This window comes from Hemitrygon akajei, unplaced genomic scaffold, assembly GCF_048418815.1.
Source record: "Hemitrygon akajei unplaced genomic scaffold, sHemAka1.3 Scf000107, whole genome shotgun sequence".
Lineage (NCBI taxonomy): Eukaryota > Metazoa > Chordata > Chondrichthyes > Myliobatiformes > Dasyatidae > Hemitrygon > Hemitrygon akajei.
This window is the reverse complement of record NW_027331993.1, coordinates 759,664-771,924: the sequence shown is the minus strand read 5'-3', so window position 1 is coordinate 771,924 and position 12,261 is coordinate 759,664. Positions and strand designations below refer to the sequence as shown.

The 12,261-nt window shown below is 48.1% G+C and overlaps 1 protein-coding gene across 1 annotated transcript in view; it reads right to left on the bottom strand.

Moving 5' to 3' along the window:
- Positions 1–2,672: 2,672 nt before the first annotated feature.
- Positions 2,673–12,261, bottom strand: part of LOC140723273 (uncharacterized) — a 73,919-nt gene continuing 64,330 nt past the window's right edge. The window contains exons 12-21 of the mRNA XM_073037879.1: positions 12,046–12,243; positions 11,304–11,399; positions 10,537–10,632; positions 9,589–9,684; positions 8,821–8,916; positions 7,096–7,191; positions 5,380–5,475; positions 4,423–4,518; positions 3,655–3,750; positions 2,673–2,818 (exon numbers count right to left, since the gene is read on the bottom strand). Of these exons, the coding sequence (XP_072893980.1) occupies positions 2,673–2,818; positions 3,655–3,750; positions 4,423–4,518; positions 5,380–5,475; positions 7,096–7,191; positions 8,821–8,916; positions 9,589–9,684; positions 10,537–10,632; positions 11,304–11,399; positions 12,046–12,243 (1,112 nt within the window). The remainder of the gene's footprint in view (positions 2,819–3,654; positions 3,751–4,422; positions 4,519–5,379; positions 5,476–7,095; positions 7,192–8,820; positions 8,917–9,588; positions 9,685–10,536; positions 10,633–11,303; positions 11,400–12,045; positions 12,244–12,261) is intronic.

The window sequence follows — 12,261 nt, the reverse complement described above, 5'->3', positions numbered from 1 at the left end:
GACATGTGGGAAATGGAATGGGAATCGGAAGTTGAATTGAAATGGGTAGCCACTGAGACAACAATTTGAAAAGGAGCTCTCTGATCTGAAGAGATACCAAAACCATCCAGTCCCTGTTCAGCAACTCTCCCTCGTGAATGTCTCTGACCAGTCACTACTCTCAGTCAGAGCTCAGATGAATATCTGGGGCAGAAGAAGAGAAAGATTGTTCCCTTCAATGACCTCACCACACATACCTGCATTTGCAGACCCTGCTCGGGTGGTGGTCAAACCCAGACCAGGGTCTCCCGTTACAGATCGCTGGGGTCCATGAGTAGTGTCTGACTGGGAATCTGTAATAAGAAGATATACAAAGGATGGGAAAGTAGTAAACAAGTTCGACATTCAATCAGGAAGGAACTCAATGGCAGGAACAGGAGGTTCAAGTCCAGGTCAAATCTGTCCTCTGAAATACATACACTACACTTTTCTTTGCTCTTTAATTCCTCTATCCTTGTCTCACAAACCCCTCTCCTCACATCCCCCTCTCTCAGCATTCACTCTGTCTGCATCACTCTCTTTTCAGTCTCTCCTTCCTTCCCTCCGGTTGGAGTGTCACTCTCACTGATCTCTCTGTCTGACTCTCCTCACACAGTCATCACTCTCTCTTTCCTCCCACTCCAGCATGGATGTCTGCGAAGATCAAGTACTTCAGGTTCTACACAGCATACATTCTCTGATAATAAATGGAGCCATTTGAAACTTCCCTCCTGTGTCACCCTCAGTCTCTCCACCCCTCTCTTTTCATTCCTCCCACCCCACTCTCTCCAACCCCCAACAGAGCCTCATCCCTCACGACTCACCAAACCCAACCCAACAGACAGGAGAGAGGAACCACTGACTCCATCATTCACACCCCTACCCACAATGCACTGTACATCCAGTAGGTGAACTGGTCCATGGGAGGTTCAACTTCACAGAGTGACAGAGACTGAATGAACACAGACGGACATGAGACTTGGTACCTGAGGTTGTGTCCTCCACTGGGGCAGAGGAAAGTTCCTGTGGGTGCTCTCCGGTAGAAATTCCTGTAGACTGATCCAGTGTTGAAGTCTCCAGGCCTGTAACAAAGTAACAGTGACATGGGAGAGTGGCAGAGATTAAACAGGGACAATAATTCATAAAGATGAGAGATTCTGCAGATGCTGAAAATCCAGAGTAACACACACAAAATGCTGGAAGAACTCAGCAGATCAGGCTACATCTCTGGACGGGAATAAACAGTGAATGTTTTGGGCTGACATCCTTCAGCAGCACTGGAGAGGAAGGGAGTAGAAGCCAGAATAAAGAGGTGGGGAGGAGTACAGCTGGCAGGTAATAGGTGAAGCCAGGTGAGTGGGAAGGTGGGTGAGGGAGGGGATGATTTGAGAAGGTTGGAGGTGATACATCGAAGAAGTAAAGAGCTGAAGGAGGACTAATCCCACTGGAGAGGACAGTGGACCATAGAATAAAGGAAGTGAAGAGGGTGTCCAGAGGAAGATGATGGGCAGGTGAGCAGAACAGAAGGGCTAAATAGTGTGCCAAAAAGAGGTGGAAGGAGAGGGAATTGGTAGGGGTATAAATTACTGGAAGTTCGAGAAATCAATGTTCATGGTGTCAGTTTGGACACTACCCAGACACAGTATGAGGTGTTGCCCCTCCAATCAAAGTTTGACCTCATCATGTCAGTGGCGGAGGCCTTGGACAGACACGTGGGAACGGGAATGGGGAGTTGAATTGAAATGGGTAGCCACTGGGACAACAATTTGAAAAGGAGCTCTCTGATCTGAAGAGATACCAAAACCATTCAGTCCCTGTTCAACAACTCTACCTCGTGAATGTCTGTGACCAGTCACTACTCTCAGTCAGAGCCCAGGTGAATATTTGGGGCTGAAGGAGAGAAAGATCGTTCCCTTCAATGACCTCACCACACATACCTGCATTTGCAGACCCTGCTGGGGTGGTGGTCAAACCCAGACCAGGTTCTCCCGTTACAGATCGCTGGGGTCCATGAGTTGTGTCTGACTGGGAATCTGTAATAAGAAGATATACAAAGGATGGGGAAAGTATTAAACAAGTTTTACGTTCAATCAGGATGGAACTCAATGTCAGATACAGCAGATTCAAGTCCAGGTCAAATCTGTCCTCTGAAATACATACACTACACTCTTCTTTGCTCTTTAATTCCTCTACCCTTGTCTCACAAACCCCACTCCTCACATCGCCCTCTCTCAGCATTCACTCTGTCTGCATCACTCTCTTTTCAGTCTCTCCTTCCTTCCCTCCAGTTGGAGCGTCACTCTCACTGATCTCTCTGTCTGACTCTCCTCACACAGTCATCACTCTCTCTTTCCTCCCACTCCAGCATGGATGTCTGCGAAGATACATTACTTCAGGTTCTACACAGCATACATTCTCTGACAATAAATGGAGCCATTTGAAACTTCCCTCCTGTGTCACTCTCAGTCTCTCCACCCCTCTCTTTTCATTCCTCCCACCTCACACTCTCCAACCCCCAACAGAGCCTCATCCCTCACGACTCAACAAACCCAACCCAACAGACATGAGAGACGAACCACTGACTCCATCATTCACAGCCAACCTACAATGCACTGTACATCCAGTAGGTGAACTGGTCCATGGGAGGTTCAACCTCACAGAGTGACAGATACTGAATGAACACAGATGGACATAGACTTGGTACCTGAGGATGTGTCTCCCGCTGCGACAGAGGACAGTTCCTGTGTGTGCTCTCCAGTAGACAATCCTGTAGACTGATCCAGTGTTGAAGTCTCCAGGCCTGGAACAAAGTAACAGTGACATGGGAGAGTGGCAGAGATTAAACAGGGACAATAATTCATAAAGATGAGAGATTCTGCAGATGCTGAAAATCCAGAGCAACACACATAAAATGCTGGAAGAACTCAGCAGATCAGGGTGCATCTCTGGAGGGGATTAAACAGTGAATGTTTTGGGCTGAGACCCTTCATCAGCACTGGAGAGGAATGGAGAAGAAGCCAGAATAAAAAGGTGGGGAGGAGTACAGCTGGCAGGTGAGTCGGAAGGTGGGTGGGTGAGGGAGGGGGTGATTTGAGAAGCTGGGAGGTGATACATAGAAGAAGGGCTGAAGGAGGACTAATCCAATCGGAGAGGACAATGGACCATAGAGTAAAGGAAGTGAAGAGGGAGTCCAGAGGGAGTTGATGGCAAGTGAGCAGAACAGAAGGGCTAAATAGTGAGCCAAAAAGAGGTGGAAGGAGAGGGAATTTGTAGGGGTATAAACTACTGGAAGTTCGAGAAATCGATGTTCATGCAGTCAGTTTGGACACTACCCAGACACACTATGAGGTGTTGCCCCTCCAATCAAAGTTTGACCTCATCATGTCAGTGGCGGAGGCCTTGGACAGACATGTGGGAATGGGAATCGGAAGTTGAATTGAAATGGGTAGCCACTGGGACAACAATTTGAAAAGGAGCTCCCTGATCTGAAGAGATACCAAAACCATCCAGTCCCTGTTCAGCAACTCTCCCTCGTGAATGTCTCTGACCAGTCACTACTCTCAGTCAGAGCTCAGATGAATATCTGGGGCAGAAGAAGAGAAAGATTGTTCCCTTCAATGACCTCACCGCACATACCTGCATTTGCAGACCCTGCTCGGGTGGTGGTCAAACCCAGACCAGGGTCTCCCATTACAGATCGCTGAGGTCCATGAGTAGTGTCTGACTGGGAATCTGTAATAAGAAGATATACAAAGGATGGGAAAGTAGTAAACAAGTTTTACATTCAATCAGGAAGGAACTCAATGGCAGGAACAGGAGGTTCAAGTCCAGGTCAAATCTGTCCTCTGAAATACATACACTTCACTTTTCTTTGCTCTTTATTTCCTCTATCCTTGTCTCACAAACCCCTCTCCTCACATCCCCCTCTCTCAGCATTCACTCTGTCTGCATCACTCTCTTTTCAGTCTCTCCTTCCTTCCCTCCGGTTGGAGCGTCACTCTCACTGATCTCTCTGTCTGACTCTCCTCACACAGTCATCACTCTCTCTTTCCTCCCACTCCAGCATGGATGTCTGCGAAGATCAAGTACTTCAGGTTCTACACAGCATACATTCTCTGATAATAAATGGAGCCATTTGAAACTTCCCTCCTGTGTCACCCTCAGTCTCTCCACCCCTCTCTTTTCATTCCTCCCACCCCACTCTCTCCAACCCCCAACAGAGCCTCATCCCTCACGACTCACCAAACCCAACCCAACAGACAGGAGAGAGGAACCACTGACTCCATCATTCACACTCCTACCCACAATGCACTGTACATCCAGTATGTGAACTGGTCCATGGGAGGTTCAACTTCACAGAGTGACAGAGACTGAATGAACACAGACGGACATGAGACTTGGTACCTGAGGATGTGTCCTCCACTGGGGCAGAGGAAAGTTCCTGTGTGTGCTCTCCGGTAGACAATCCTGTAGACTGATCCAGTGTTGAAGTCTCCAGGCCTGTAACAAAGTAACAGTGACATGGGAGAGTGGCAGAGATTAAACAGGGACAATAATTCATAAAGATGAGAGATTCTGCAGATGCTGAAAATCCAGAGCAACACACACAAAATGTTGGAAGAACTCAGCAGATCAGGCTGCATCTCTGGACGGGAATAAACAGTGAATGTTTTGGGCTGACATCCTTCAGCAGCACTGGAGAGGAAGGGAGTAGAAGCCAGAATAAAGAGCTGGGGAGGAGTACAGCTGGCAGGTAATAGGTGAAGCCAGGTGAGTGGGAAGGTGGGTGAGGGAGGGGATGATTTGAGAAGGTTGGAGGTGATATATCGAAGAAGTAAAGAGCTGAAGGAGGACTAATCCCACTGGAGAGGACAGTGGACCATAGAATAAAGGAAGTGAAGAGGGTGTCCAGAGGAAGATGATGGGCAGGTGAGCAGAACAGAAGGGCTAAATAGTGAGCCAAAAAGAGGTGGAAGGCGAGGGAATTGGTAGGGGTATAAATTACTGGAAGATAGAGAAATCAATGTTCATGGTGTCAGTTTGGACACTACCCAGACACAGTATGAGGTGTTGCCCCTCCAATCAAAGTTTGACCTCACACTGTCAGTGGTGGAGGCCTTGGACAGACATGTGGGAACGGAGATTGGAATGGGAAGTTGTATTGAAATGGGTAGCCACTGGGACAACAATTTGAAAAGGAGCTCTCTGATCTGAAGAGATACCAAAACCATTCAGTCCCTGTTCAACAACTCTCCCTCATGAATGTCTCTGACCAGTCACTACTCTCAGTCAGAGCCCAGGTGAATATTTGGGGCTGAAGGAGAGAAAGATCGTTCCCTTCAATTACCTCACCACACATACCTGCATTTGCAGACCCTGCTCGGGTGGTGGTCAAACCTAGACCAGGTTCTCCCGTTACAGATCGCTGGGGTCCATGAGTTGTGTCTGACTGGGAATCTGTAATAAGAAGATATACAAAGGATGGGGAAAGTATTAAACAAGTTTTACGTTCAATCAGGATAGAACTCAATGTCAGATACAGCAGGTTCAAGTCCAGGTCAAATCTGTCCTCTGAAATACATACACTACACTCTTCTTTGCTCTTTAATTCCTCTACCCTTGTCTCACAAATCCCTCTCCTCACATCTCCCTCTCTCAGCATTCACTCTGTCTGCATCACTCTCTTTTCAGTCTCTCCTTCCCTCCCTCTAGTTGGAGCGTCACTCTCACTGATCTCTCTGTCTGACTCTCCTCACACAGTCATCACTCTCTCTTTTCACCTACTCCAGCATGGATGGCTGCGAAGATACATTACTTCAGGTTCTACACAGCATACATTCTCTGACAATAAATGGAGCCATTTGAAACTTCCCTCCTGTGCAACTCTCAGTCTCTCCACCCCTCTCTTTTCATTCCTCCCACCCCACACTCTCCAACCCCCAACAGAGCCTCATCCATCACGACTCAACAAACCCAACCCAACAGACAGGAGAGAGGAACCACTGACTCCATCATTCACACCCCTACCCACAATGCACTGTACATCCAGTAGGTGAACTGGTCCATGGGAGGTTCAACCTCACAGAGTGACAGATACTGAATGAACACAGATGGACATAGACTTGGTACCTGAGGATGTGTCTCCCGCTGCGACAGAGGACAATTCCTGTGTGTGCTCTCCAGTAGACAATCCTGTAGACTGATCCAGTGTTGAAGTCTCCAGGCCTGTAACAAAGTAACAGTGACATGGGAGAGTGGCAGAGATTAAACAGGGACAATAATTCATAAAGATGAGAGATTCTGCAGATGCTGAAAATCCAGAGCAACACACACAAAATGCTGGAAGAACACAGCAGGTCAGGCTGCATTTCTGGAGGGGATTAAACAATGAATGTTTTGGGCTGAGACCCTTCATCAGCACTGGAGAGGAAGGGAGAAGAAGCCAGAATAAAGAGGTGGGGAGGAGTACAGCTGGCAGGTGATAGGTGAAGCCAGGTGAGTGGGAAGGTGGGTGGGTGAGGGAGGGGATGATTTGAGAAGTGTGGAGGTGATACACAGAAGAAGGGCTGAAGGAGGACTAATCCAATCAGAGAGGACAGTGGACCATAGAATAAAGGAAGTGAAGAGGGTGTTCAGAGGTAGATTATGGCAGGTGAGCAGAACAGAAGGGCTAAATGGTGTGCCAAAAAGAGGTGGAAAGAGAGGGAATTGGTAGGGGTATAAATTGCTGGAAGTTCGATAAATCGATGTTCATGCTGTCAGTTTGGACACGACCCAGACACAGTATGAGGTGTTGCCCCTCCGATCAAAGTTTGACCTCATCATGTCAGTGGCGGAGGCCTTGGACAGACATGTGGGAACGGGAATGGGAATGGGAATTGAAATGGGAGCCACTGGGACAACAATTTGAAAAGGAGCTCTCTGATCTGAAGAGATACCAAAACCATCCAGTCCCTGTTCAGCAACTCTCCCTCGTGAATGTCTCTGACCAGTCACTACTCTCAGTCAGAGCTCAGATGAATATCTGGGGCTGAAGAAGAGAAAGATTGTTCCCTCAATGATCCCCACCACACATACCTGCATTTGCAGACCCTGCTGGGGTGGTGGTCAAACCCAGACCAGGGACTCCCGTTACAGATAGCTGCAGTTCATGAGTTGTGTCTGACTGGGAATCTGTAATAAGAAGATATACAAAGGATGGGAAAGTAGTAAACAAGTTTTACATTCAATCAGGAAGGAACTCAATGGCAGGAACAGGAGGTTCAAGTCCAGGTCAAATCTGTCCTCTGAAATACATACACTTCACTTTTCTTTGCTCTTTATTTCCTCTATCCTTGTCTCACAAACCCCTCTCCTCACATCCCCCTCTCTCAGCATTCACTCTGTCTGCATCACTCTCTTTTCAGTCTCTCCTTCCTTCCCTCCGGTTGGAGCGTCACTCTCACTGATCTCTCTGTCTGACTCTCCTCACACAGTCATCACTCTCTCTTTCCTCCCACTCCAGCATGGATGTCTGCGAAGATCAAGTACTTCAGGTTCTACACAGCATACATTCTCTGATAATAAATGGAGCCATTTGAAACTTCCCTCCTGTGTCACCCTCAGTCTCTCCACCCCTCTCTTTTCATTCCTCCCACCCCACTCTCTCCAACCCCCAACAGAGCCTCATCCCTCACGACTCACCAAACCCAACCCAACAGACAGGAGAGAGGAACCACTGACTCCATCATTCACACTCCTACCCACAATGCACTGTACATCCAGTAGGTGAACTGGTCCATGGGAGGTTCAACTTCACAGAGTGACAGAGACTGAATGAACACAGACGGACATGAGACTTGGTACCTGAGGATGTGTCCTCCACTGGGGCAGAGGAAAGTTCCTGTGTGTGCTCTCCGGTAGACAATCCTGTAGACTGATCCAGTGTTGAAGTCTCCAGGCCTGTAACAAAGTAACAGTGACATGGGAGAGTGGCAGAGATTAAACAGGGACAATAATTCATAAAGATGAGAGATCCTGCAGATGCTGAAAATCCAGAGCAACACACACAAAATGTTGGAAGAACTCAGCAGATCAGGCTGCATCTCTGGACGGGAATAAACAGTGAATGTTTTGGGCTGACATCCTTCAGCAGCACTGGAGAGGAAGGGAGTAGAAGCCAGAATAAAGAGCTGGGGAGGAGTACAGCTGGCAGGTAATAGGTGAAGCCAGGTGAGTGGGAAGGTGGGTGAGGGAGGGGATGATTTGAGAAGGTTGGAGGTGATATATCGAAGAAGTAAAGAGCTGAAGGAGGACTAATCCCACTGGAGAGGACAGTGGACCATAGAATAAAGGAAGTGAAGAGGGTGTCCAGAGGAAGATGATGGGCAGGTGAGCAGAACAGAAGGGCTACATAGTGAGCCAAAAAGAGGTGGAAGGCGAGGGAATTGGTAGGGGTATAAATTACTGGAAGATAGAGAAATCAATGTTCATGGTGTCAGTTTGGACACTACCCAGACACAGTATGAGGTGTTGCCCCTCCAATCAAAGTTTGACCTCACACTGTCAGTGGTGGAGGCCTTGGACAGACATGTGGGAACGGGGATTGGAATGGGAAGTTGTATTGAAATGGGTAGCCACTGGGACAACAATTTGAAAAGGAGCTCTCTGATCTGAAGAGATACCAAAACCATTCAGTCCCTGTTCAACAACTCTCCCTCATGAATGTCTCTGACCAGTCACTACTCTCAGTCAGAGCCCAGGTGAATATTTGGGGCTGAAGGAGAGAAAGATCGTTCCCTTCAATTACCTCACCACACATACCTGCATTTGCAGACCCTGCTCGGGTGGTGGTCAAACCTAGACCAGGTTCTCCCGTTACAGATCGCTGGGGTCCAAGAGTTGTGTCTGACTGGGAATCTGTAATAAGAAGATATACAAAGGATGGGGAAAGTATTAAACAAGTTTTACGTTCAATCAGGATAGAACTCAATGTCAGATACAGCAGGTTCAAGTCCAGGTCAAATCTGTCCTCTGAAATACATACACTACACTCTTCTTTGCTCGTTAATTCCTCTACCCTTGTCTCACAAATCCCTCTCCTCACATCTCCCTCTCTCAGCATTCACTCTGTCTGCATCACTCTCTTTTCAGTCTCTCCTTCCTTCCCTCCGGTTGGAGCGTCACTCTCACTGATCTCTCTGTCTGACTCTCCTCACACAGTCATCACTCTCTCTTTTCACCTACTCCAGCATGGATGGCTGCGAAGATACATTACTTCAGGTTCTACACAGCATACATTCTCTGACAATAAATGGAGCCATTTGAAACTTCCCTCCTGTGCAACTCTCAGTCTCTCCACCCCTCTCTTTTCATTCCTCCCACCCCACACTCTCCAACCCCCAACAGAGCCTCATCCATCACGACTCAACAAACCCAACCCAACAGACAGGAGAGAGGAACCACTGACTCCATCATTCACACCCCTACCCACAATGCACTGTACATCCAGTAGGTGAACTGGTCCATGGGAGGTTCAACCTCACAGAGTGACAGATACTGAATGAACACAGATGGACATAGACTTGGTACCTGAGGATGTGTCTCCCGCTGCGACAGAGGACAGTTCCTGTGTTTGCTCTCCAGTAGACAATCCTGTAGACTGATCCAGTGTTGAAGTCTCCAGGCCTGTAACAAAGTAACAGTGACATGGGAGAGTGGCAGAGATTAAACAGGGACAATAATTCATAAAGATGAGAGATTCTGCAGATGCTGAAAATCCAGAGCAACACACACAAAATGCTGGAAGAACACAGCAGGTCAGGCTGCATTTCTGGAGGGGATTAAACAGTGAATGTTTTGGGCTGAGACCCTTCATCAGCACTGGAGAGGAAGGGAGAAGAAGCCAGAATAAAGAGGTGGGGAGGAGTACAGCTGGCAGGTGATAGGTGAAGCCAGGTGAGTGGGAAGGTGGGTGGGTGAGGGAGGGGATGATTTGAGAAGCGTGGAGGTGATACACAGAAGAAGGGCTGAAGGAGGACTAATCCAATCAGAGAGGACAGTGGACCATAGAATAAAGGAAGTGAAGAGGGTGTTCAGAGGGAGATTATGGCAGGTGAGCAGAACAGAAGGGCTAAATGGTGTGCCAAAAAGAGGTGGAAAGAGAGGGAATTGGTAGGGGTATAAATTGCTGGAAGTTCGATAAATCGATGTTCATGCTGTCAGTTTGGACACGACCCAGACACAGTATGAGGTGTTGCCCCTCCGATCAAAGTTTGACCTCATCATGTCAGTGGCGGAGGCCTTGGACAGACATGTGGGAACGGGAATGGGAATGGGAATTGAAATGGGAGCCACTGGGACAACAATTTGAAAAGGAGCTCTCTGATCTGAAGAGATACCAAAACCATCCAGTCCCTGTTCAGCAACTCTCCCTCGTGAATGTCTCTGACCAGTCACTACTCTCAGTCAGAGCTCAGATGAATATCTGGGGCTGAAGAAGAGAAAGATTGTTCCCTCAATGATCCCCACCACACATACCTGCATTTGCAGACCCTGCTGGGGTGGTGGTCAAACCCAGACCAGGGACTCCCGTTACAGATAGCTGCGGTTCATGAGTTGTGTCTGACTGGGAATCTGTAATAAGAAGATATACAAAGGATGGGGAAAGTAGTAAACAAGTTTTACATTCAATCAGGGAGGAACTCAATGGCACGAATAGGAGGTTCAGGTCCAGGTCAAATCTGTCCTCTGAAATACATACACTTCACTCTTCTTTACTTTTTAATTCCTCTACCCTTGTCTCACAAATCCCTCTCCGCACATCTCCCTCTCAGCATTCACTCTGTCTGCATCACTCTCTTTTCAGTCTCTCCTTCCTTCCCTCCGGTTGGAGCGTCACTCTCACTGATCTCTCTGTCTGACTCTCCTCACACAGTCATCACTCTCTCTTTCCTCCCACTCCAGCATGGATGTGTGCGAAGATCAAATACTTCAGGTTCTACACAGCATACATTCTCCGATAATAAATGGAGCCATTTGAAACCCCCGTCCTGTGTCACTCTCAGTCTCTCCACCCCTCTCTTTTCATTCCTCCCACCCCACTCTCTCCAACCCCCAACAGAGCCTCATCCCTCACGACTCACCAAACCCAACCCAACAGACAGGACAGAGGATCCACTGACTCCATCATTCACACCCCTACCCACAATGCACTGTACATCCGGTAGTTGAACTGGTCCATGGGAGGTTCAACCTCACACAGTGACAGAGACTGAATGAACACAGACGGACATGAGACTTGGTACCTGAGGATGTGTCTCCCGCTGGGATAGAGGTCGGATTCTGAGTCTCTTCTCTAGTAGACGATCCTTTAGACTGGTCCAATGTGGAAACCTTCATGTCTGGAACGAAGCAACACAGAGCTTAAACAACACAACAGGGACAATAATTCACAATGACGAAAGATTCTGAAAATCCAAAGCAACACACACAAAATGCTGGAAGAACTCAGCAGGTCAGGCTGCATCTGTGGAGGGGAATAAACAGTGAATGCTTTCAGGTGAGAACCTTCATCAGCACCGGAAAGGAAGGGGGAAGAAGCCAGAATGAAGAGGTGGGGAGGAGTACAGCTGGCAGGTGACAGGTGAAACCAGGTGAGTGGGAAGGTGGGTGGGTGAGGGAGGGGGTGATTTGAGAAGCTGGGAGGTGTTCTGTGGAAGAGGTAAAGGGCTGAAGGAGGAGTAATCGAATTACAGTGAACAGAATAGGAGATGGGGGCGGGGGAACCAGAGGGAGATGATGGGCAACTGAGGAGAACAGAGGGGTTAAGAGGGGAGCCAGAGTAAAAATGGAATTAGAGAGAAGTGGTAGGGGAGAGAAATTACTGAAAGTTAGAGAAATCAATGTTCATGCTGTTAGTTTGCCGGCTACCCAGATGGAATATGAGTTGTTGGCCCTCCAGTCTGAGTTTAGCCTCATCATGTCAGTAGAGGAGGCCTTGGATAGACAACTGGGAATGGGAAGTTGAATTGAAATAGGGATCTTTACCTGAGCTCACAGACCCAGCTGGTGTGGTGGTCAAACCTGGAACAGGTTCACCTGTCATTGAACCCTGTGGTTCCGGAGTTGTGTCTGACTGGGTATCTGTACGTGAGCTTGAAGACCCTGCTGTGGTGGTGGTCAAACCCAGGCCAAGTTCTGTGGTCACAGATCCCTGGGTTTCCCGAGTTGTGTCTGACTGAGAATCTGCAATAAGAAGATATA